This window comes from Lactuca saligna, chromosome 3 (genome assembly GCF_052625555.1).
Source record: "Lactuca saligna cultivar CGN05327 chromosome 3, ASM5262555v1, whole genome shotgun sequence".
NCBI classification, from domain to species: Eukaryota; Viridiplantae; Streptophyta; class Magnoliopsida; order Asterales; family Asteraceae; genus Lactuca; species Lactuca saligna.
The window spans coordinates 68,548,366-68,572,144 of record NC_136419.1 but is presented as its reverse complement, the minus strand read 5'-3'; the positions used below and the strand labels follow the sequence as shown (position 1 = coordinate 68,572,144).

Below are 23,779 nucleotides of genomic sequence, written 5' to 3'. Positions count from 1 at the left end.
AGTGTAGAGGTGCCATAAACGACTTTTATTTTGAGTTTTTGATTAAAATTGGATTATTGAAAAAAATATTTACTAACCCCATCGATTGTGTATTTGTGTGTCTATATCTTCACTTCGGAGGGAATTAAAGCCGTGCAATGGTATATCCAAAAACAATTGTGCATATCTTACTATATGTGAAGAAACATTTTTTATTTTATTTTATTTTTGTTTTAGTTTAGGATTTTAAGGTTTATCTTCTACTTTGATTTAGGGTTTTTATTTATTTATTTATTTATTTTTTTTATTTTTTATACTGGGTGGAGGGATGAAGATAGTGAATTCGATGTTCGATTTAAGGTTTTTAGATTTTGAGATTTTCAACTTATGTGAAAACAAAGACGATGTTTAGATTTTGATTTTGGGTGGAAATGAAGACGATTTTGATTTTGGGTGGAAATGAAGACAGGGAAAAAAAATACGGGTATGGTTCTAGTTTGGTAAATAAAAAATATATATTAAAAAAAAAGAAAAAAAAAGTAATAAGAAAAACTGAAAAATATAAGAAAAATAAAAAATAATATTAATTTGTTAAATATTTTTTTAACTATACTAAATATATTTTTTTCAATAACCCTGTATTAATCAAAAACTCCTTTTATTTTACTTTTAAAGGCTAATTTGGAGATTGATTTTATAGGAGGGCAATTGTGAGATTGGTTGACATAATATTTAAAGGCCTTTTAAGTAGTAGATTTATTTGGTACCTTTGGCATGTATGGTTTGTAAGATAATTCTAGAACAATGTTTTGCGGTATTTTTTCGTTCGGTAAAATGTTTTATTTTTAGTTTGTATATATATGTTTTAATATTCTCTAATAAATGAAAAAAATTTATTTATTTATTTATTTATTTTTTATCATATTCTCATTCAATTACTAAATGTCATTTCGTAGTTATTTTGAATTAATTTTTTTTCCACATATTATATTTGATGAGTTTTCTATTTTATTAAATTACATATAATATTTTAATATAATACTCGCAATAAATGTAATATATTCTTTAATAGATGAATGTGTTTTTTATCACTTGTCACACTCTCATTCAATTTACAAAATGTCATTTTATGATTATTTTGAATTAGTTTTTTTTTCATATGTTGTTTTATGAGTTTTTCTATTTTATTAAATTCCACATAATATTTTAATATAATACTTGCAATAAATATAATAATAAATTGATATTAATTTCATTAATTGTCTTATCTTTTAATTTCAAAATTCTCAAAATTAAAGCTTATTAGTTTCTTTTATTTATTTAAATTAGTATTTGTTTAAATTTAAAAGATAAAAAATTTTCTATTATACTAATTCAATAATTTTTGTTTACTTTCTTATAAATTCAAAGTTCTCAAATATTTTGATCTTTATATTAATTTTTTAAAAATTAATCCATGTAATACATGAGTATTGTTTTTTTTAAAATTAATCCATGTAATACATGAGTCTGACAACTAGAATTAGTAATATTTATATCATAGGGAATTTTTAGAATTGGTCCCTTCATTTCTACAAATATAAAAAAAATGTTCATGCGTAAGCAAATTTATAGAACTAGACCTGATGTTTTATAAAATTAACAAAATAGTCCCTCGTTTATAAATGGTTCATGTGCTTATAGACAACAACATTAGGGGTGCAAATGAGCCGAGCCCAGCTCGAGCCCGAGTCTGGCCAGGCTTGGCTCCGGCTCGTTTAAGTTATATAAGGCCCGAGCTAGAGCTCGGTTCGATTCGAGCTTCTTTGTATTGAGTTCGGCTCGAGCTCGTAAAGAATTATACAAGCTCGGCTCGGGCTCGGACTCGACTCGTTTTTATCTGATGTATCTAAATAAGCTTAAGCTCGGCTCGAGCTCGTTAAGAAGCTCGTTTATTAATATCCTAAATCCATAATTCCCCTAGTATGTTTTTATTTTAATATATATAAATAATATTAAATTATATTATATAAAGGCTCGTTTAGGCTCGCGAGCCTAATCAAGCTTAATGACATAGGCTTGAGCTCGAGCTCGTTTAATAAACGAGCTTAAGGGGTTACGAGTATGAAAGGGTAATTTTTTTTAATGTTTAGGAGCTTGAGTTGGGTTGATATTTGGAGCCGAGGATTTTTAGCTACTTTCCAGTATTCAAGGTGAGTTACCTTCCTCTTTGAGTGGGTCGAAGGCACTAAAGCTGATCCACTAGTAGTTGTTAATAGTAAATATGATTGTCTTTGTGATAATTGTCTAGTGTGTCACTCTCTATTATGATTTATGTGCTTATTGCTATGTTATTATATGGTAATGGTAGGGGTGAAATAGACCCCGTAACCTGTTAGAATACACCAAAGGGTAGATCGGGCACCCAGATATGTCTGACAGTATGTTTATGCTATGTTATTATGTGGTAGTGGTAGGGGTTAAATAGACCTCGTAACCGGTTGAAATATACCAGAGGGTAGGTCGGGTACCCAAATATGCCTAACAATATGTGATTATATGGTATGATGGGGGAACTCACTAAGTTTTGCGCTTACGGTTTTCAGTTTTGGTTTCAGGTACTTATTCTTTGAAAGGAAAGGAGCCGACATGATTGCAGCGCATTACACCATGATTTCCGCACATGAGATCTTTGGGAGTTATACTCTCATGTTGTTATATTATGACATGTTTTGATTATTGACATATTGGTTTTGACATGAGATGACACCATGGATGTTTTTAGACTATTGGTTTTATAACTACTTAGATAAAAATGAAATTTTTGGCTCTAAATTTTAGGATGTTACACATTGGTCCTTAGTTCTTACAATAATAAGTCCTTTAAATCTATGGGTATAATCACATATAGGGGTATTTCATTATTAATATCGATGACTTGTTTCATGGATCTTTTGTGGAGAAGAAATCAGGGGGTGGATTTGGAATGGATACTCACTGCTTTTCTAAGTTTACCTTTCACAGAATCCATAATTTTGCCTAGCCTGAATGATAACTACCTGATCGAAGATGGAGGTTCCAAGTATGTGTATAAGCTTTCGGTGAACTTAGAAGATTTTGTGTTGGTAAAGAAAGTGTACGATTAGAAAACATAGTTAAAGTTACTAACAAGGTTTCTAAGGTTGGTAGTAAAATCAAGAAGAATAGAAAAGCTATTAAAGAGGATGATGATTTTCTGTTGAGTTCTACGGTAAAACAAGATCAGAGCACATTCCTGAATCAAGCTCTGGTCTTGATGATGCAAATCTGGCTAATATCATGTTTAGCGTCGATGGCAATAAGAAGATGAAAGTCTAAACCTTTAGATGGATGATAAGATAGCTTGATTGTCATCAAGACAAGAAGAATGGAAATCAGGTGGATTTTCTAATGTTAAAGGAAAGAACAAGGTTCCATTAATGGCAATCAAATGAACATGTGGCGATGGATTCAACCGCATATGGTGTCTAATTCTGATCTAGTAGTTTAATCGGGTATTAATTAGAACAATAAGTAGACAAGGAAAAGCAATCTTGCAATGCACCTGATACTATGAATCAAGAGTATGAAAACTGAAAGATGTTTGTCATCAAGATTGTACGAGAAGCGACTAAGAAGCTCCTTCTTCCAAAAGTCCCAGATCAATCGATTAAAGGTGAATGTATTTCAAAAATAGATCATCAAAGTCACACAAATAAACTCATACTTCTGAGAAGTATTGTAACTGAATTAGAAAAGGGAGTGTTGGAGATGTGGAGTCTGTGGTATTTAGGGTTCTATTATTAGAGACACGTATTCTTCAAGCTGACCCATGATGTGGATTTTAGTTTAAAAACCACATCATAAAGTAAACCGGTAATTGCAAGTGAATGTTCTTTTTAAACAATTAAAAACGGTTAATGAAAACTAGTTGACATAAGGGACCATTTAAAACAGAACATGAAAACTAGTTTGACTAGAATGACATTAACTCTAATTAAAATCATTCAAAATTAAGTAACAAAAAAAAATTAAAAACATACAAAACAAACTCATAAATTAATTAAAAGCATACAAACATAATTTGATACAAGTTTTAAAGCATGATGTACAACTAACTAATGCATAGAAGAATAGAGAGAGAAAGCTAGGGGTGTTATTCGGTCAGTTTTTTCAATTTAATCTGTTTGGTTTTTTCGGTTTTTATATCTTAATCCTAACCATAACCAAAGCAAAATAAGGTTCAGTTTAATCGGTTTTGGTTAATTCGATTACGGTTTATTTGGTTCGGTTTACTGATTAAACCAAATAAAGTTTCACATGTAAAAATAAATATTAAACTAATAGAAAAAAAATTTGTTAAACTTTTACCAAATGAAAAAAATACATTAATATATAACATATTATTTTTGGCCTTTCACGATATGTTGTCTTGAAGTATCGATGTAGTCATACAAGTTGTAGAGGCTGGTTAATATAACTTTAATCATATAAAAAGAGAAAAGAAATGACCGAAGGTTAATTGACATTTTGCTAATTAGTTGTGTTTAATACAAAATATAACAATCATAAATTTATAATGGTTAATAATTAAATAATCCAATTATGAATATTTTAGCAACTAATCTATCAATTTAAAAATAAAAGTTTTATATATATATATATATATATATATATATATATATATATATATATATATATATAGAGAGAGAGAGAGAGAGAGAGAGAGAGAGAGAGAGTTCATGTTTTTTTGGTTTAACCAAAATAATGAAAATTTAAAGAAACCAAACTAAGTAAGATATTTTTATTCAGTTAACCAAACGGAATTAACTGAATAACCAAATAACTAGAACAAAATAAACCAAACATTATTTGGTTCGGTGGTTTAGGTATTCGGTTTCCGTTTTTTATCACACCCCAAGACAAAGCTAGAGAGAGAGAGAAAGCAAGCGGTTCTACCAACCCACTGAAGAGAAACAGATGCTTAAGCCCACTTGATCCACTTGTTGAAGGAATGGTATCTTGGAGGTACCATTGGTACCTCCCCCTTTTTGCCATGTTGAAAAATACAAACTCGTATATTAAAAAATTGTTACAATAACTGGTGTAAGAATGGTTAACTGAGTAGAAATTTCATGACTGATATGTCGTATGTGATAATTATTCATTTAGACTTGTTGAAACCTGAGAATCATTGAGTATAACATGAAAAGACATGGCAATAAGTAAAATGTTCTATTCTTTTGACGAATCGAATTATTCAATCTTCAAGCTTCTTCAAACATACACTCTTGTGTACATTACAAAATGACGTTACTTTGGAAAACAGACATTGAATTTATTACAATAACAAAAACAAGTAGTACAAGAAAAGGAGTACATGGACATGTATTCAAAACAAGAAGTTTAATTCCATATCGATCATGCTTAATTTTGCTGCCGGAATTGCCCATAAACATTTCTTATATGCGACTCACAAACCTTGTAGACCCATGATTGAATTTTGGGATCGTGCTCTTAAGCTTGATCCATGGTCACACTACTGCCCAAGTTGAGAGAATGTTTAGGGGGAAGAATATTTAGGAGAGAGGCTCTTGTTTTGATCAAACTCCTAAACATACACTCCAAACCATTCTCCATTTCTTCAAAAAGGCTCTCTAGATCCCCATTGAAAATTTGAACCTGACTTTTTTCCTCAGCCGTTCCTTTGTGAATCATTTTTGAAACTATCGACCACCTTGTCGACTTTGACTTCGCAACAGATCCAGACAAGAACAACAAAAGCGACCTATAAACAGATGACCTCACGACACCAATATCCCTCACTACTTTGATAACTGATAGAACATGATGATCAAGATCTATAGGAGGCATGCCTCCAATCTTTTCATCAATTGTCTTCAAAGATGAAATAGCCTTTTTGGTGTCTTTCTTCAGGTTCTTCATGAAAGATGTTGCGATGCTTACATCTCCTTTTTTCCTTCTCACAGCAGACTGAACGTCTCTAGCATTTTCTTTAACTTGTGACACCAAATCTCTTGTAGATTCACATATATCCATAAGACTGATGGATTTATCCAACAACTCATTAACCAATTTCGTATATTGGCTATGAGTAAGAGCTTGTTGGGTCAAAGGCAAACTGAGAAGAGTGTCGACACATTCATATAAACCTTGGAGCCTCACTAGTGCACCACAGATTGTATCTGCAGTAGGAACAGATGACGTTGATGCCTCCCATTTTCTGAATTCAGATATCTCCTCTTCAGCTTGAATAGTGCTTGGATGTGCTAGGGCAGGCAAGCTCATCGACCGGAAGTGATGAATATTATTTTCGGTTGAAGAAAAGGTAGAAGCCATTGTTTTATGTTTCTCTCAATTGACTCTAAAGTTTTGTGATGTGGAAGTAGTGGGTTCAAAGCTGGTATATATACAAAGTGAAGAGGGATTGAATCAATCAAAGAAAACAAATGCCAATATGCCATGTGAAGCCTACATGTGCACTCCAATGTAACAGTTGACTAATTACTGGGTATTATGTTTATTACTGATCAAGGAATATATACTATTCTCTTTGGTATGTCTCATGTTTGCTTTACAAGGTTTGTTTTTAATTCAATATCATTCTGTGAGATTAATAATTGGATGAGATTAAATAAAATTGTTGATGCTGAGGAACGTATCTCATTAAAACATTAAAGAATCACGTTTGTTTATTTTTTTTTTAAAAATCTATGGTGCCCTCTAAATGTACGTACGTAATACCAATCATCTAAATACAAGTTTCCAATGGTATATTATGTAAATGCGATTATTTAGTATTGTACATGGCAATATGCTGTCTTTTGTAATAAAGTAATTATTAGCGATATATCATACCAATCTTCTAAGATTGTGTAGATCTCAATTTATAGGAATTGTTGTTATATATCTTTTCTTTTGCTTTGTTATGTAATCTTATATTACCATACCTTCCAATGATATTAAATCATTATATGGTATTAGCCTTTCAATCATTTCTCTGAACATTAGTAAAAAATGTAGTTAATTGTGTGACGAGTTATTTTTGGTGCGATGATAGCCCAAAATCGCACCATTAAAACATTTTCGCATCAATAACCCAAAGAACCACATAATTTAAAGCATTTGTTGGTGCGGTTTTCCTATAACCACAGTAAAAACATTTGTTGGTGCAATTCAAAACTGAACAATTAAACACGGTTATAAAAATAGAAATGACACCAATAAATCATGTGGGAACCGTACCATTTAACATTCCTTCTAGAAATTTAGTTCTGATTTTCCATTCCCTCCTAATTTTTTGTTCTAATAAATCAGTTTCCTTGTACCCTAATACTATTTATATGTTTTCCCCTTTGCAGACAACACAAAACGTAGTCACAAGTTATAAACCATTTTCTTTTCTTCTTCATTCTTTTCTTTTTATGTTTCATGATTGTGGTGATGGTTTCAACTGGCGGTGGTGTTGCTTTATGGTAGTGGCTGGCAGTTTTGTGTATATAGGTGGCAAAGGTAAAGATGGCGGTGATGGTGTTGGGTAGATGGTTACTAAATGAGGTGATGGAAGTGGTTCTCGGTAAAATTAGTTTTTTAGTGAAGCTGTAAAGGCTTCTCAATGGTTTAATTGTCTGAAAAAGTGGCGCTTTCCAATGGAAATGACAAGTAGCGATGGTGGGTGAACGGACTGAGGTGAGTCTTCTCACTATGTCAATCAGTCGAAGGCACCAATGTCGACCCATTATCTAATATGTGGATTGTTATTTGTTATGCATTCACTGTATTAAGACTTGGGGTAGCCTGTGACACTTATGTGAAGACCATGGGGGTAGCCCATGTAACCTAGATATTAGACCATAGGGGTAGCCCATGACATTTGAGGTAAAGACAATGGGGGTAGCCCATGCCACTTGGATATCGGAGCATAGGGTAGCCCATGACAGGTTGATGTATGTTGCAGGGACGGTCCCGAGGAATTAAATATATACTTAAAGGTCTAGGACGAACAAGAAAAAAGGACACTTGTCGTTATTATAAGTTGTTGTTTTTAAATAAAAATATATAATAAAAAATTGAGGCTTTTGCGGCTGTCCACTTAGCCCCCCCCCCCCCCCCCCCCCCCCCGGCTCAACGCCCCATGGTATGTTGCATGGTATTCTAGGGTTGTATGTTATGTGATATTTTGGGAACCCACTAAGCTCTTGCTTATAGTTAATTTGGGTGTTTTCAAGTACTTCCGATACTAAGGGGAAGGGCCCGGCTTAATGGTACAACATTCACTCTCCAAAACTTTCTACATTTATCTATTTTGTTACTATGATATTTGATACGATATGATGTAATGGATTTTTGGGAAGAAGTTTTGATTGTATTTCTATTTTCAAAAATGAAATTTTTTATTTGGTTTTTGGGTTGTAACACCTAGCATACGAGGCCTCGGTCCCACGATCAAATCTCACTTAGTACGCTAAGTGTACCATGTGGTATGCCCCGCGTACTAACTTCTGAGCTAGTACGCTAAGTGTACCCAATGTTACGCCCCACATACTAACCCTAAGGAACAAATTGCAAAATTAAATAAAAAGGGTCCCAAAAGGAATATACCCAAATCCAAGTGTTACATCGGGCGTACATGTCCATAAAGTTTTCATGTTTATGGACCTTTGGGGCCTCCCTTAAGACCTTCTATATAGTTAGAATGCATGGGTTAAACGATTAGGGGTGAATGCATTAAGATGACCATTCTGCATTTGTCACGACGTGATAATTCGATAGTCATGATGTGATGAAAAGAATTTCCCCGACTGTATTGGACTAGCTCTGTCAGGATGTGAGGGTATGGCCATCATGACGTGATGTAATAACTTCTACTATAGTTGCGATCGGTTCTGATTTTCGGAACGGAAGCCGTTGGAGAAATTTTGTTCACTTTAGATTTTCGAAACATAAACCATTGGAGAATTTTTTATTCCGACCATTACGATCTTTGGAGTCTATCGGTTTGCTTCCGATTGGTTGCGATCTTTGGAGCTTGTCGGAACTCTTGCGATCAGTTCCGATCTGCGGAACCCATTGTAACTTATAACCTTTATGATTATGAGTGGACCCGAGTTGATTTGAATCATGACTGAGCTGGGGTCGGGTGGGATTTGTTTCGCATGACGTAAGCATAAGATGGTCACGACGTGAGGGTTAACTGATGGAAGGATTTGTTGGATTAGGTTTCTAAACCCATAACTATAATTGGTATGTACTTGACCCGATAGTAGCATGGTCCTTTTGGGTTGCCTTTACCATAGCAACTTGACTGGATGAATTATGGAGAAAGATGTTAATTGTGATTTATTACTATATTATAAGAATAATATATTAATTGAGAAATCATATTATTTAATTAATATTGGTCACGAAATAATTTAGTGATCAAAAGATGTTAATTAAATTAAGGGGACTGATATTGTAATTATAAGTTAATTGCAATATTGACTATGGATTCATAAAAGAAGGAAGTGGGCGAAATTTATGTGGAAGCCCACATAGAAATCGTCCATAGGGGCCTTCTGGAAGGATCCTGTGGACTGCTTAAGGCCTAAGCAATCATATTAGGGTTTTGACTGAAACCCTAGCAGCTCAGCTATATAAGGAACCCTTGGGAGTCCTATTTTCGGCTACTTGAACCCTAGAAGAGTATCAGCCTAATTTTATGATCCCTAGCCTCTCTCTTGTATTCCTCCAACTTGCTCTCGGTGTTTTTGATCTATTAGAGGAATCACATTTGAGGTGCTAAGTTTTTAAAGGTTGAAGATCAAGCAAGCTACAAAGAAAGATGATCATCTAACCTTGTATTAGATGTTGATTTTGAAAATAGCATGCTAGTTTAGGGTTACAGCTTTGGATGAATATTATTGTATGTATTACTATAGAAAACCTAGATCCAAATCATTAGGGTTGCATGTGCACCATAGGAATGACGTAATGCTCAAAACCCATTAGTGGTATTAGAGCCTTGGTCGTTTTTCTATAGTATATGATGCATAGATTAATTGTTTAAAGTTGAAAAAGTCAAAAATCTGGATTCTGGTAGCAGGATTCGACGAGTCCACATATAAACTCGACGAGTTCACTATAAACTCGACAAGTCCAAGTCTGACTCGACGAGTTCGTGTGTCTATTGGCAAAATTCTCGGATTTTCAGCCTAAATTAGATCTAGATAATTACCATAAACTATTTTGACAAATTAAATCTGATTTTTATATTATGGTAATGATTATCTTCATCTAATAAAAGGATAATTGTCAAATTAAAAGATAATTACTAGTTTATATGATAAAATTAATTATTTTATTATTTGATTTGAATTATCTTGCCAAAGAAAGTGGATTAGGTTAAATTTTGTGATAAAGATTAATTATATGATTATTTAATTATTTTTCAAATTTGATATAAAAGATATTTTGATAAGTTTCAAAATTTTCATTCAAGTTTTGGAATTTAAAATTTGATTTTGGAATATTTAAATTCTAAACCCTAAAGTTTTAAAAGTTTAAAATTCAACTGTTATACTATTATAATATTAAAAAATTAATAATTATATATATATATATATATATATATATATATATATATATATATGTATGTATAAGATGAGTTAGTATTACCGTTAGTAGGCCTCATTCACGAAGCTAGTCTATAAGGGATATTTAAGAAAGCGGCCTATGAAATGACCGTCATTGGGTATCCACTCTTATCCACCGCACACTTAACTAGTGGAGGATCGTTAGCCGAACAGGTAGGATAGGACAAACTAATTCCTCATTAATAAGTATAATGACTTATAAAGTAACTAAATGTCTTCGTAAATTCCCAATCTTAGTTACTTTAGGAAAAATGTGAAAATGATGGTATTCTATGGGATTACACTTTGCACCTTACCAAGTCTTTAATGGAGCGTGTGTGGTTAACCGACACACTAATTTGGGACTAACAAAGGTTGAAAAGGGTAGCTCGATGGTTATCATATATCAATGGAGCGTGTGTGGTTAACCGACACGTTGATTAGGTGATAAACGACATCGAGAGTACCAATCACATTTGCATGGTTATTCACACATTGTTTGTGATCGTCGGTATCCCAGTGATAAACTTGAAGGGCATAATCGAGATTGAAACATGCCATTGAAAAGTTCAATGAATCTCAAAAGAATCTAGGAATTTCAATTCATTTAAAACTTAATATTCTTTTTCGTTTTTCATGGTGGAAAATGGTAAATCTTCATTTACCTACCTTCAAATATTTTGCAATTGGATTACGGCATCCCTCTTCCGAATTGTGAAATATTGTGTTGGGTCCTAGCCTTAATATTTCATCTGGATGTTATATTAAGGATCGTTATCTAAACTAAGCTTCGTCTCTTTTCCTTTTCAGATGTCAACTTCAAACAACGCTGCTAACTCCAATGCTTATGGCTCCTCCTCACTCATGAACTTGTGTGGGAGGGTGATCTTTGATGGAGCTAATTTTAGCGATTGTATTTGCAACATTCGCATGGTCACCCACTACAAGGACAAGGAGTACGTCATCGAGAAAGAGTTGAAGGAGATCAACAAAAACATTGCTACTCCTGAAGAAATCGAAGAATATAGGGCTCATGAGAAGGACACGACAAAGGTGTCGTGTATCATGCTTGCTACCATGATTGCTGAACTCCAAAAGTCCAACGATGACTACTATCCTTTTAAGATGCACCGGGACTTAATGGAAAGGTACCATTAAAGTTCTTGACAAGAAAGGTACGAGATCGTTGCTGCCATGATAACAAAAAAGATGAAGGATAGAGAGTCCATCACCGCCCACTTGTAAAAGATGCAATGATTTGTGGACCGCTTACTGAAGTTGAATGTCAACTTCGAAGACAAGTTGGCTAGTGACATCATCCTACACTCTTTTCCTTCTTGTTATGATTAGTTCATAATGACTTATCATATGAACAAGGAGGAAGTCACTCTAAGAAAGCTCCAAGGCCTACTAAGAACTATTGAGAGTAGTTTGAAAGGCAATTCGGTTGCATCAACTCCTACTGCTACTGCCCTTGTCTTGGCAATTGGACAAGGGAAAGGGAAGAATAGGAAGGCTCCTTTTAAGAGCCATAAGGGAAAGTCCCATGATGGATCCTATTCTAGTGCAACCAAAGATGGTTCTGTTGCTCCATCTTCAAATCTGAAGGATGCAGAGTGCTTCTAATTGATTGGTTTTAGTCATAAGAACATCCTATGTGCTCATACAAACCCTAATGCTTGGATCTAGGTTTCTCTATTGTACATGCAATTTATCCAAGAATATAAACCCTAGATCTAGCATATGATAATCAATACAACATATAATTAGGGTTTAGATCATACCTTGATTGTTATGTAGCAATAACAACCACAATTCCTCCTTGTAATGACTTTAGAAAGCTTAGAGTCACAAATGTCACTCCTCTAATGGTTCACAAACACCAAGAGCAAGAGGATGAAGAGGAGAAGAGAAGGAGGCTGCCCAAAATCGTCCAAAACCCTAGAGAACCAGTTCACCACGTTTTTCGGGCTTAAGGGTGCTATTTATACATGTAGGCTATTAGGGTTTTAAACTAAGAAACCCTAATCTGACTGCTTAAGCCCTAAGCAGCCTATGGATTCCTTTCTTAAAGGCCTTGGACGATTTCTAATGGGTTTCCCCATAGAATTCGTCCAACCTTATATAATAAGGTAATCCATAGCCCAATTGCAATTATCTTATAATTACAATTCCAGTCCCTTAAGTTTAATTAATCTCTTTTAGCACAAAATTAATTATCAATTAATTCTTGACTCATATTAATTAAACAATATGATTTCTCCTTTAATATATTATTCTCATAATATCATAATTAATCCTTTCTCTCCATAATTCATCCTATCAAGTTGCTTTGGTGAAGGCAACCCAAAAGGACCATGCACCATCGGGTCAAGTACATACCAAAATAATTATGGACTTAGATACTAATCCAACAGTCTCCCACTTGGATAAGTCTAATAACTGTTCTGCGTATGACTTCAGATCCTGATCTGCAATCGTAGGTTTCCAAAGCTGCTGTCAACTCTGATCCTCTCAGATACACGTGTCCTTTAGATAAGGGATCATATATTCCTCCATTCTAGATATCGTATAAGACATGATTTCTTATCATTCTCTTTGTACTATTTCCTGACTTCCGATTTATGACGACTGACTAATTGAACAAATCAAATTAGCCCTAGCCCGACCGAGCATTTACGTTTGTCATCACTAAATCATCGAGGGGCCCAAAGATATCGCATTTATCCTACTTTGGATAAAAGGAACGGATAAACTTTGATTCAATGCTCGCTTGCACTTACTCACCAAATCACACACAACAATATGTTTTATAACACCAAGTTACTGATGCGTTTACATATTATCAACGTGCAACCGATTTGCAAGATACAACTCACACATCTCGGTTTCAAGAATATAAGATGTTATCATCTCACCAATCACTTGTGATAAAATCCATGAAGTGATCCAAGTCAGTGTGGGTTTACTCCAATGCTCAAATCATATTCATAAGCACTCATGAACGTTGTAGCAAACATTTGCTTATGTCTAATACTCTTTAGACAATCCACACACCAATTCATGATAGTCTTCATTCATACCTACTTCCAACATATGAAAGACTGTGGCCCGTTTGAATAATTTGACTGTTCTTAACCAATTAAATTATTCAGGAAGTCAAAACATGCAAAGTGAAACACAAAGAATAACACTAATCCTACATGGCCTCAAACCTTTGAGTATAAATAAAACACCTTTTATTTATCACCATATCGATTACTCACTATTTGTTGTTTTGGGTAATCAACTTCTTACTTGAATTATAACACTTGTCCTATACTCTCAGCATGCACACAATGTTTAGCTATGGTTCTTACTTTGTGAAATAGATCAAATGAACACATTTCCAATCATACTCATTTCACAACTCCTAATCCTTTCCACAAGTGATAGAATATCAAATTCTTGCCACTTATAGAATATGTTAGATTCTAACATTATATGCAATGATCCTGTCGTAATGTCACTGCACTAAAGTCACAATGACTATTGCCAATGAAATTACAAAGTCCTCTATCGGAGATTGTTACAATACAATTCCTTAGATATGATGTCTCTCACTCAAAGTACATTCCTTTGAACATCCTTTTGCATAAAAGTTTCTAATCTAGACATAGATTTTCAATATTCAATTCCCAATATGGACACGTTTCCATGTTTTCCATATGACAACTCATTCCTAATAGAATCTTATCTGTTCATAATAATGTCGATATGGTCCATTCAATACTACACTTCCAACTACTCACAAGCGACCAATACTCGGCAAACTTTGGATTGTCCTTTGGTAGTTATTTAATTATCTTAATCAAAACCGATTCTTGTCGTTTTTCCCTCTAAATGCGCTAGACATTTGAAAAAATTTAGAATGGTCAAGTATTATAGCATTTGAAATCGATCCTATACCCGAAGAGTATGGGACACGATTCATAATGTCTTACATAAGGATTTGATACTTTATAAATCTTTTGCCATAATATTTTATGTACTATGTTCTCACAATTCGAATTATGAAGAGGAATCCTGTAATCATAATCGAAATTTAAGAACACACTATGTATCCTTGACTAAATTTATTAACATTCCACAACCTATGCCTTTAGTTTTGAAATGAAGCATAATATTCTCTCCCTTAATTATAGCAAAACAACTATTCAACCCTTACAACTTTGCAAAGTATAACTCTTGTTTTCTATAATTAATATTGCTAACTTGCAATACTTTCCTTAATAATAATACAATCATAACATTTATGCTCCCACTATCATGATGATTATTATAAACATAACGGTTATGCTCCCACTAGCTTTGACATGTATTCAGAAAACAACTTAACTTCAAGAAAAACAATACTTATTGAATTTCTTTAGTTTATGTTTCTAATACCTAATGCTATGATAATTCTTTATCAAGTCTTCTCAAACTTATACACCTTTATATTAGATAGCTCATATGTGTGTCTAAGCAATTAATACTAATTGCCAAATCTCACAATTCGAATCATGGAAAGGGATACCGTAGCCATAATCGAATTCGAGAATACTATTTTACAATCACTATCTTCTAGAAATCTCTATTAGTGAAAACATTTCCTCACAGTCATTTTCATGAAGGAGGGAATCTTATGACACTTAGATTTTAATGGTGTATGTGTTCCTATCCATGTGAATTTGTCAAAAACAAAGTTTACAACAAATTCAAACTCATATGTACCGAACTTTCTTAATCTTGATTTCTTGCCTTATGGTAACACGGTTGTCCACCATGTCTTCCAAGCAGTTAAGCAGCTCACCCTTTCATGTCAATGTACTTTTCATTTATTAAGGTCCTTGCTTTTTATGCATTCAAATGAGAACTCATAGAACTCACATGCATAATTAACTCAATTGGAATCGCACAGAAAATAATGTCAACACGATAGGTTATAAACCTCAAGTCGTGTGCTAGTGATGTTAGATAAGGTTTATTTTGATTTGTTCTTGAAACCTTTCAATACAATTAAGACTCCCACTGACTCCTTGACATATAAGATTCTCTTGTCAATAAATCATTACTCGACAAACAAATATTCAAGAGTTAGTGTAGCTTTTATCAATACACTTCATAAATAGGTACTAGTTGGTCTTTGTCTTATCCAAGACATCACAACTTTCCTCATTTGATGAATGTTATATACCTTCTTATTACTCAATATCACAATCTTAACTCTAAGACTTGTTTTGGAATGAAGTATGATTGACTTACTGATATAACCATTTCTTCAATTCTTGATTCCTCTTCTTAGACATACAGTTGTACTAAGACTCACTTAGAGGATCAATTGAGATATGGTTCTTAATCATTAAGACCTATCATAAAGTGTAAAAGTTACTCTCCGTTCTTCTTAGAATGGAGAAACTTTTATCTTTCTGCCTACTTTATTCTTCTTATTCGTTCTGCTATCGATTTAAACTTTTACAATTAATTTAGAATTACACTTAATCTTATAAGTGTACTTATATTTGCTAAACTTTTAGTAAATCATGATGAATATCTTTGTTACTCTTGTGGTGGACTTGATCAACACATAACCTTTTGTACTTGATCTCCTAGTTCCTCACTTGACATTTTGTCAACGAATTAGTCTAATCTCCAAATGTGAAAGTTTATTCATTCATCATACAATTCTTGTTGTACGATTTCAAATCTCTATCCAATAGAAACTTGGGCGATGAAAAACTTTCCCTATTTGGTAAATTCTCGATATTTCCACAAACAACATAATTAAGAATCACATCCATTTGTTGTAAATATACGAACATCAATTTTTCATAACGATTTCATTTCAAGGAATTAAATAAATAAACACGTCAAACAAAATTTATTTTATTTATAAAAGCAGCGGAAAACATTTGTCCTTACAATGCAAAATCAACTGAAAAACTATGTAATAAATATTCCTAACAACTATATCTAAGCTCAAAATCTAATCTTCGAATCCATGTCTTCGTGATTAGATTCATCTTGCTATTTCATTAGGCTTCCTCTCTTTTCATCGATCCTGCAAAACATTCAAATGCAATCTTATCACATTATGTATTAAGAATCAATGAATAGGAACTTAATCGAGTTAGATAGTGGATTTTACCTGAAGTATAGCCATACTCTTTGACTCTCCCATCTTCTGGATTCTTTAGGCTCTTAGGGCAGACTTGTATCCAACGCCCTTTCTCTTGGCAGCAAACGCAGGTTGGTTCTCCTAGAACGTCCTCGGAAGCATGGTTGGTTGACTTTCCCAACAAATATGCTCCATTGCTTTGCCAAACCATTTCTGATTCAGCAGCAATGAGCATGTAAGTTAGGTCAATGAGGTTTGCATCATGATCCATCATTATATGATTCATTATATGATTCAGGGAGTGACTGTAGAACCCAGTCTATAGCCAACTCATCAGGGAATGATGCACCTAACATTATCAACCTATCAATGTGTGGCTTCATTCCTAGAATGTGGGCACAGACGGGTTTACCATCTTCATGTTTCATTTCCAATAGGGCTTTAGTGACATTGAACCTTTCAACTCTTCGATCTTGTGGGTTAGGGAGACCAACGGGAGGAGGATGAGGAAGTGAAGCATGATCTCTTGTTCCTCGATCGTATTGTGGAATATAATCTTCATGTGGAATGGTTGTTCCACGGGACTTGGGAAGACCATAGTTGTCAAACTTTGACATCTACAAAACGGGAGAAAACATAAATTCGACTTAGTTGATAGATTGAGTCCTTAATAAATCAACCAAATGAGATATTAAGGCTAGGACCCAACACAATACGCTACAACCTAGAAAAGGGATGCCATAATCTAGTTGCAGAATATTTGAAGGTAAGTGAATGACGATTCACTAATTTTCTACCATGAAAAAGGAAAAAGAAATTTAAGTTTTAAATCTATGAAAACTCCTAGATCCTTTGAGATTCATTGAACTTTTCAATGGCATGTTTAAATCTCGATATTCCCCTCTTGTTTGTGACTGGGATGCCGAGGATCACAAAGCGGGTGTGAATAACCATGCAAACTTACATGGTGCCCTCACACGTTACAGTCACCTATTCGATGTGTCGGTAAACCACACACGCTCCACCGAACTATGACAAACATTAGGTCACCCTTTGCTACCTTTGCTTAGAACCATTTAGTGTGCCGGTAAACCACACACGCTCCACTAACGTCTTCGCAAGGGCACAAAGTTTAATTTCATAGAATTGCATCAATTCACTTTTGCCTAAAGTAACTAAGATTGGGAATTTGTAAAAACATTTAGTTACTTTTGTACTTCATTATACTTATAATGGAATGTTTTGTCCTATCCTACCCGTTCGGCTAACGACCCTCCACTAGTCAAGAGTGCAGTGGGTAAGAGTGGATACCCATTCAATCGCCATTTTAGAGGCAATTTCCTTAAACACCCCTTATAGACCAGCTTTGTGAATGAGGCCTACTAACGGTAAGACTGACTTTTACTCATACATACATATATAATGTTATACTTTTAATGTTATATATAGTATAGGGTTTATTTTACACTCTTAAAATACTAGGTTGTCAAATTTAACAATGATACTTTTAATTCAATTAAATTGTAAACCAAAACTTTTATGGATTTATTAAACTTCTTTTAATTATACACCTTAATTAATTAATAAAATCATAAGGGTGTGATATGAACTTTTCAAAACAATACTAGGGTTTTAGAATTTAACATTCCTAGATTAAACTTTTAATCAACTTTTAAATTCCAAAACATGAGGGCAAGTTTTGAAACATTTCAAAACATTAGGGTTTAGAATTTAAATATACATCAAATTAAACTTTTAATCAAAATTTAAATTCCAAAACTTGAGGGCAAGTTTTGAAACCTTTTCAAAACATTAGGGTTTCAACTATTTAAATTCCAAAACCAAACTTTTGAGTTCAAATTTAAACTATATAACCTAAAGGGGAATATTGAAAATTTTCATAACACAAGGATCAAATAACAAATAATATAAATTAAACAATTAATTTCATCATTATCTATATTTGACCTAATTTCAATTACTTGCAAAATAAGTTACCCAATTAATACAAATAATCCAATCTTTATCATATAATGAAGTTATTATCTAATCAATTGGTAATTATCTTTTGTTTAATCAAGGATATACTAAAAAAATGAATAAAATCGGATTTTAATGATCTAAAACAAATAAGGCAAGTATCCATGAGTAAAACAACAAGAAATCCCGAAATCCCCTCTTTCTGATACTAGAACTCGTCGAGTACCCCCATGGACTCACCGAGTAGGGGCCTACTCACCTAGTCCACAATGGGACTTGCCGAGTTCATCAGGCAGGTTGGCCAAAAATCGAATTTGCAACTTGAACAAACACATAATGCATCAATACAATAGAAACCAATCAAAGCTCTGATACCACTGATGGGTTTTAGTCATAAGAACATCCTATGTGCTCATACAAATCCTAATGCTTGGATCTAGGTTTCTCTATTGTACATGCAATTTATCCAAGAATATAAACACTAGATCTAGCATATGATAATCAATACAACATATAATTAGGGTTTAGATCATACATTGATTGTTATGTAGCAATAACAATCACAATTCCTCCTTTTAATGACTTTAGAAAGCTTAGAGTCACAAATGTCACTCCTCTAATAGTTCACAAACACCAAGAGCAAGAGGATGAAGAGGAGAAGAGAAGGAGGCTGCCCAAAATTGTCCAAAACCCTAGAGAACCAGTTCACCACGTTTTTGGGGCTTAAGGGTGCTATTTATACATGTAGGCTATTAGGGTTTTAAACTAGGAAACCTTAATCTGACTGCTTAAGCCCTAAGCAGCCCATGGATTCCTTTCTTAAAGGCCTTGGGTGATTTCTAATGGGTTTCCCCATAGAATTCGTCCAACCTTATATAATAAGGTAATCCATAGCCCAGTTGCAATTATCTTATAATTACAATTCCAGTCCCTTAAGTTTAATTAATCTCTTTTAGCCACAAAATTAATTATCAATTAATTCTTGACTAATATTAATTAAACAATATGATTTCTCCTTTAATATATTATTCTCATAATATCATAATTAATCCTTTCTTTCCATAATTCATCCTATCAAGTTGCTTTGGTGAAGGCAACCCAAAAGGACCATGCACCATCGGGTCAAGTACATACCAAAATAGTTATGGACTTAGACACTAATCCAAAACTAATGTCACGACAAAGGGCATTGGAAATGAAGCTACCTGAAGTATTTACAAGAAATCGAGGATGGGAAGATAAAGCCCACCTTCGCAGGCATTTACACTATTCAATCTAATAACTCATCACATGCTATTTCTTGGGTCCTTGATACAAGATGTGTTTTTCACTTTTCATTCTGATTTGCAGGTTCTAAGAAGAAGTAGGTGAAGGGTCTTGAGCATTCTAACACTCCTTAGGTGTGTATGCAACCCTAGAAATCTTAGATCTATGTTTTCTCTACTGTACATGCAAACTTTCATTTTTCCAAGGTTCATCCTAACTAGCATATCATGAAGTATATGTAATACAAAAAACAAGTAGAATAACATACCTTTTCTTGTAGCTTGATTCTTTGAGCCTTTAAGAGCCTAGCCCCCCCAAGTGTGATGCCTCAAATGCTTCACACAACACCACCAACAAATGGAAGAAACTTGAGAAGAGATATACACTCAAGAAATCAGCTAACACTTCTTACAAAGACTCTAGGTGCCATTTCATGAGCTATGATGCTTCTTATATAGTGTACACATTAGGGTTACACCATGTAATTCATGACTTTACACATTCCTCATGATCCATGAGTTTTAACCTCCACGGAGTATCCATGGGTCACCACATGGGTTTAGCCCAACATGAAGAACTATGGATCATAAGCCCACTTTATAAGAATGAATGATTTACCAAATCAATCCCCATTTATTTAATTAGTCTCTTTTGATCACAAAATTAATTTCAAACTAATTCTTGATCAATACGAATTAAATAATATGATTTCCTATTAATATATTAGAACTTATAATATATTAATAAATCATAGATATCCTCTTCTCAAAAGTCCATCCGTTAGATTGTTCCGGTGCCCTGCAAGCCAAATATACCATGTTACTCTCGGGTCAAGTACATACCAATTATATTTATGGGCTTAGACACTAAATCCAACAGTAGGGCTATGGAGCATGGGAAGATGAACTTTATCATGGGGAATAGGAAAGTGTCACCTGTCACCAAGATTGAAGTTTAATCTTTAATACTTAGTTGTGGGTTAGGTTTAGATTTGAATAATTGTTGCTACTCGTCAGAAATGACACAAAACATTATTTCTTTTCATGTTTTGTATAAACAATGTTTTAGATTTTCATTTAATAATGAAACTGGTTCTATTAATGCTTTCTTGAATGATACTTTCTATTTTGAAGCATTACGTTATACTGGTTCATTTGAAACTGTGATGGTTGTAGACAACATAGGAAATAATGTGTTGCATATCGATTTGTCTAATGGTTTGGACAAAGCATGCTTATGGCATTTTTGTCTTGGATAGGTCAACAAGAAACACATAGCCCAGCTCCAAAAGGATGGAGTCTTGGAGTCATTTGACCTTAGGTCCGATGATACGTGCGAATCTTATTTGCTTGGAAAGATAACCAAGTCATCCTTCACTAGTACTTATCAAAGGGGTGAGGATTTATTGGATCTCATACATACGGATGTATGTGGACCCTTTAGATCCACCACAAGGGATACAAAGCACTTCTATGTGACTTTTATCGATGATTATAGCAGATATGGGTATATCTACTTAATCAAGCATAAGTACGAAACTTTTGAAAAGTTCAAACAGTTTAAGAAAGAAGTGGAGAATCAATTGGGTAGGAAGATAAAGATGCTCCGATCTGATCGAGGTAGTGAGTTTCTTAGTATCGAGTTCCATGACTATCTTAAGGAATGTGGAATTGTTTCGCAATTGACGCCATCTAAGACACCGTAGTTGAATGGTGTGCCTGATAGGCGAAATCGAACCTTGTTGGACACGGTTCATTCCATGATGAGTCAAGCTTTGTTACCTTTCTTATTCTAGGGGTATGCCTTAGAGACTACCACCCATATCCTTAATCTAGTCCCAACTAAGAAGGTTGCCAAAACACCTCACGAGATGTGGACAAGGAAGGTTCCCTCATTGGAACATATCAAGGTTTAGGGTTGTGAGGCTTTCATAAGACGAGAGACTCATGACAAGCTCGGAACTCATAGTGAGCGATGTAGTTTCGTCGAATACCCACATAAGTCCTTTGGATATCTCTTTTATAGATTGAGTGACAATGTTGTCTTCTTAGCGAGGATAGGGGCTTTCCGAGAAAGAGAACTCATATGCAAAGAGGACAGTGGGAGGCAAATTGATCCTGAAGAACTCCAAAAATCAAGCAATGAAGCAACCTATAACACTGGCACTCAACCCGAGGAGGAAACTCCTGTTTAACCAATTGATGAGTCCTTACTTCTTAGACGTTCCGGTAGAGTTAGTGTCCCACCCGTATTATATGGTTTCCATATAACTGCTGAGGGTGATATGTTTATTAGTGATAGTACACTAGTAAATATGGATGAACCTAACAACTACAAGTAAGCCATGACAGACCCAAAGTCTGCGAACTGGAAAGAGGCTATGGACAGCGAGATTCAGTCTATGTATGACAATCAAGTTTGGAACTTGGTTGACAATGTGCCAGGTCGTAAGACGGTCAGGTGCAAATAGATCTTCAAGATGAAGACCGACATGGAAGGGAAAGTACAGACATATAAGGCGCGATTGGTTGCGAAGGGCTTTACTCAAACTCATAGAGTTGACTATGATGAGACCTTCTCACCAGTAGCAAAGATTAAATCTATAAGGTTTATGCTAGCCATAGATGCGTTTAATGATTATGAAATATGGCAGGTAGATGTTAAAACCACTTTCCTAAATGGGAAGTTGGCTGAAGATGTTTACATGAGTCAGCCAGAGGGTTTTGTTGATGCGAAGTATCCTAATAGAGTGTGTAACCTTGAGAAATCCATCCGTGGATTAAAACAAGCATCTCACAGATGGAATCTTTGTTTCGATGAGAAAATAAAAGAGTTTGGTTTTTCAAGAAGCGAGGATGAGTCCTGTGTATATGTCAAAGTCAGTGGGAGCATATTTAGCTTTCTCGTTTTGTATATGGATGACATACAACTTATAGGAAACGACATCCCAACCTTGTAGGAGGTCAAGTGCTGGCTTGGGAATTGCTTCGCTATGAAAGACCTTGGAGAAGATGCTTATATTATGGGGATAAGGATATTGAGAAATAGGAGTAAAATACTAATAGGACTAAGTCAAAGTACTTACTTGGATAAAATGATGAAACGTTTTATCATGAAGAATTCCATGAAAGGGGAACTACCAATCCAAAGCAATACCAAACTGAGTAAGACTCAGAGTCCGAGTATCGATGTTAAGATGGCAGAAATGAGTCGAGTACCATATGCTTCCACCGTTGGCTCGATCATGTATGCTATGATATGTACTTGCCCTGATGTGGCTTGTCCTTAAGCATGGTTATTCGATATCAAGGGAACCCTAGTAGAGCTTACTGGACCACGGTAAAGTACATGCGGAGGACTAAGGACTGGGTTCTCATCCTCGGTGGGAATGATGACTTGAGAGTGCGAGGGTATAGAGACGCCGGTTTTTAGACTGGCCAAGATAATTTTCGATCTCATTCGAGATGGGTTTTTACCATAAATGGAGGAGCAGTAACCTAGAAAAGTTCCAAGCAGGTGAACGTAGTTGATTCAACGTGCGAATCAGAGTACATAGCAGTGAGCGAAGCCTCGAAAGAGGCAATATGGCTAAAGAACTTCATTAGAGACCTTGGGGTTGTACCTGACATAAAGGAGCCTATTTATATTTTCTTTGATAACGAGGGTACGGTCGCCTTAACCAAGGAACCGAGGGATCATGGTAGATCCGAGCACATTGACACAAAATACCACTTCATCAGACATCGAGTAGAAGAGAGACTCCTCGTAGTGAAGAGGGTATTGT

The 23,779-nt window shown here is 34.4% G+C and overlaps 1 protein-coding gene across 1 annotated transcript; it reads right to left on the bottom strand.

Annotated features, from left to right (window-relative positions):
- Nucleotides 1–5,192: 5,192 nt before the first annotated feature.
- On the bottom strand, nt 5,193–6,390 carry LOC145036810 (uncharacterized). The gene has a single exon (XM_078985295.1). It carries the CDS (start codon nt 6,334–6,336, stop codon nt 5,494–5,496), a length of 843 nt encoding a protein of 280 aa, XP_078841421.1. The 5' UTR covers nt 6,337–6,390; the 3' UTR covers nt 5,193–5,493.
- Between the last annotated feature and the right edge of the window lie 17,389 nt (nt 6,391–23,779).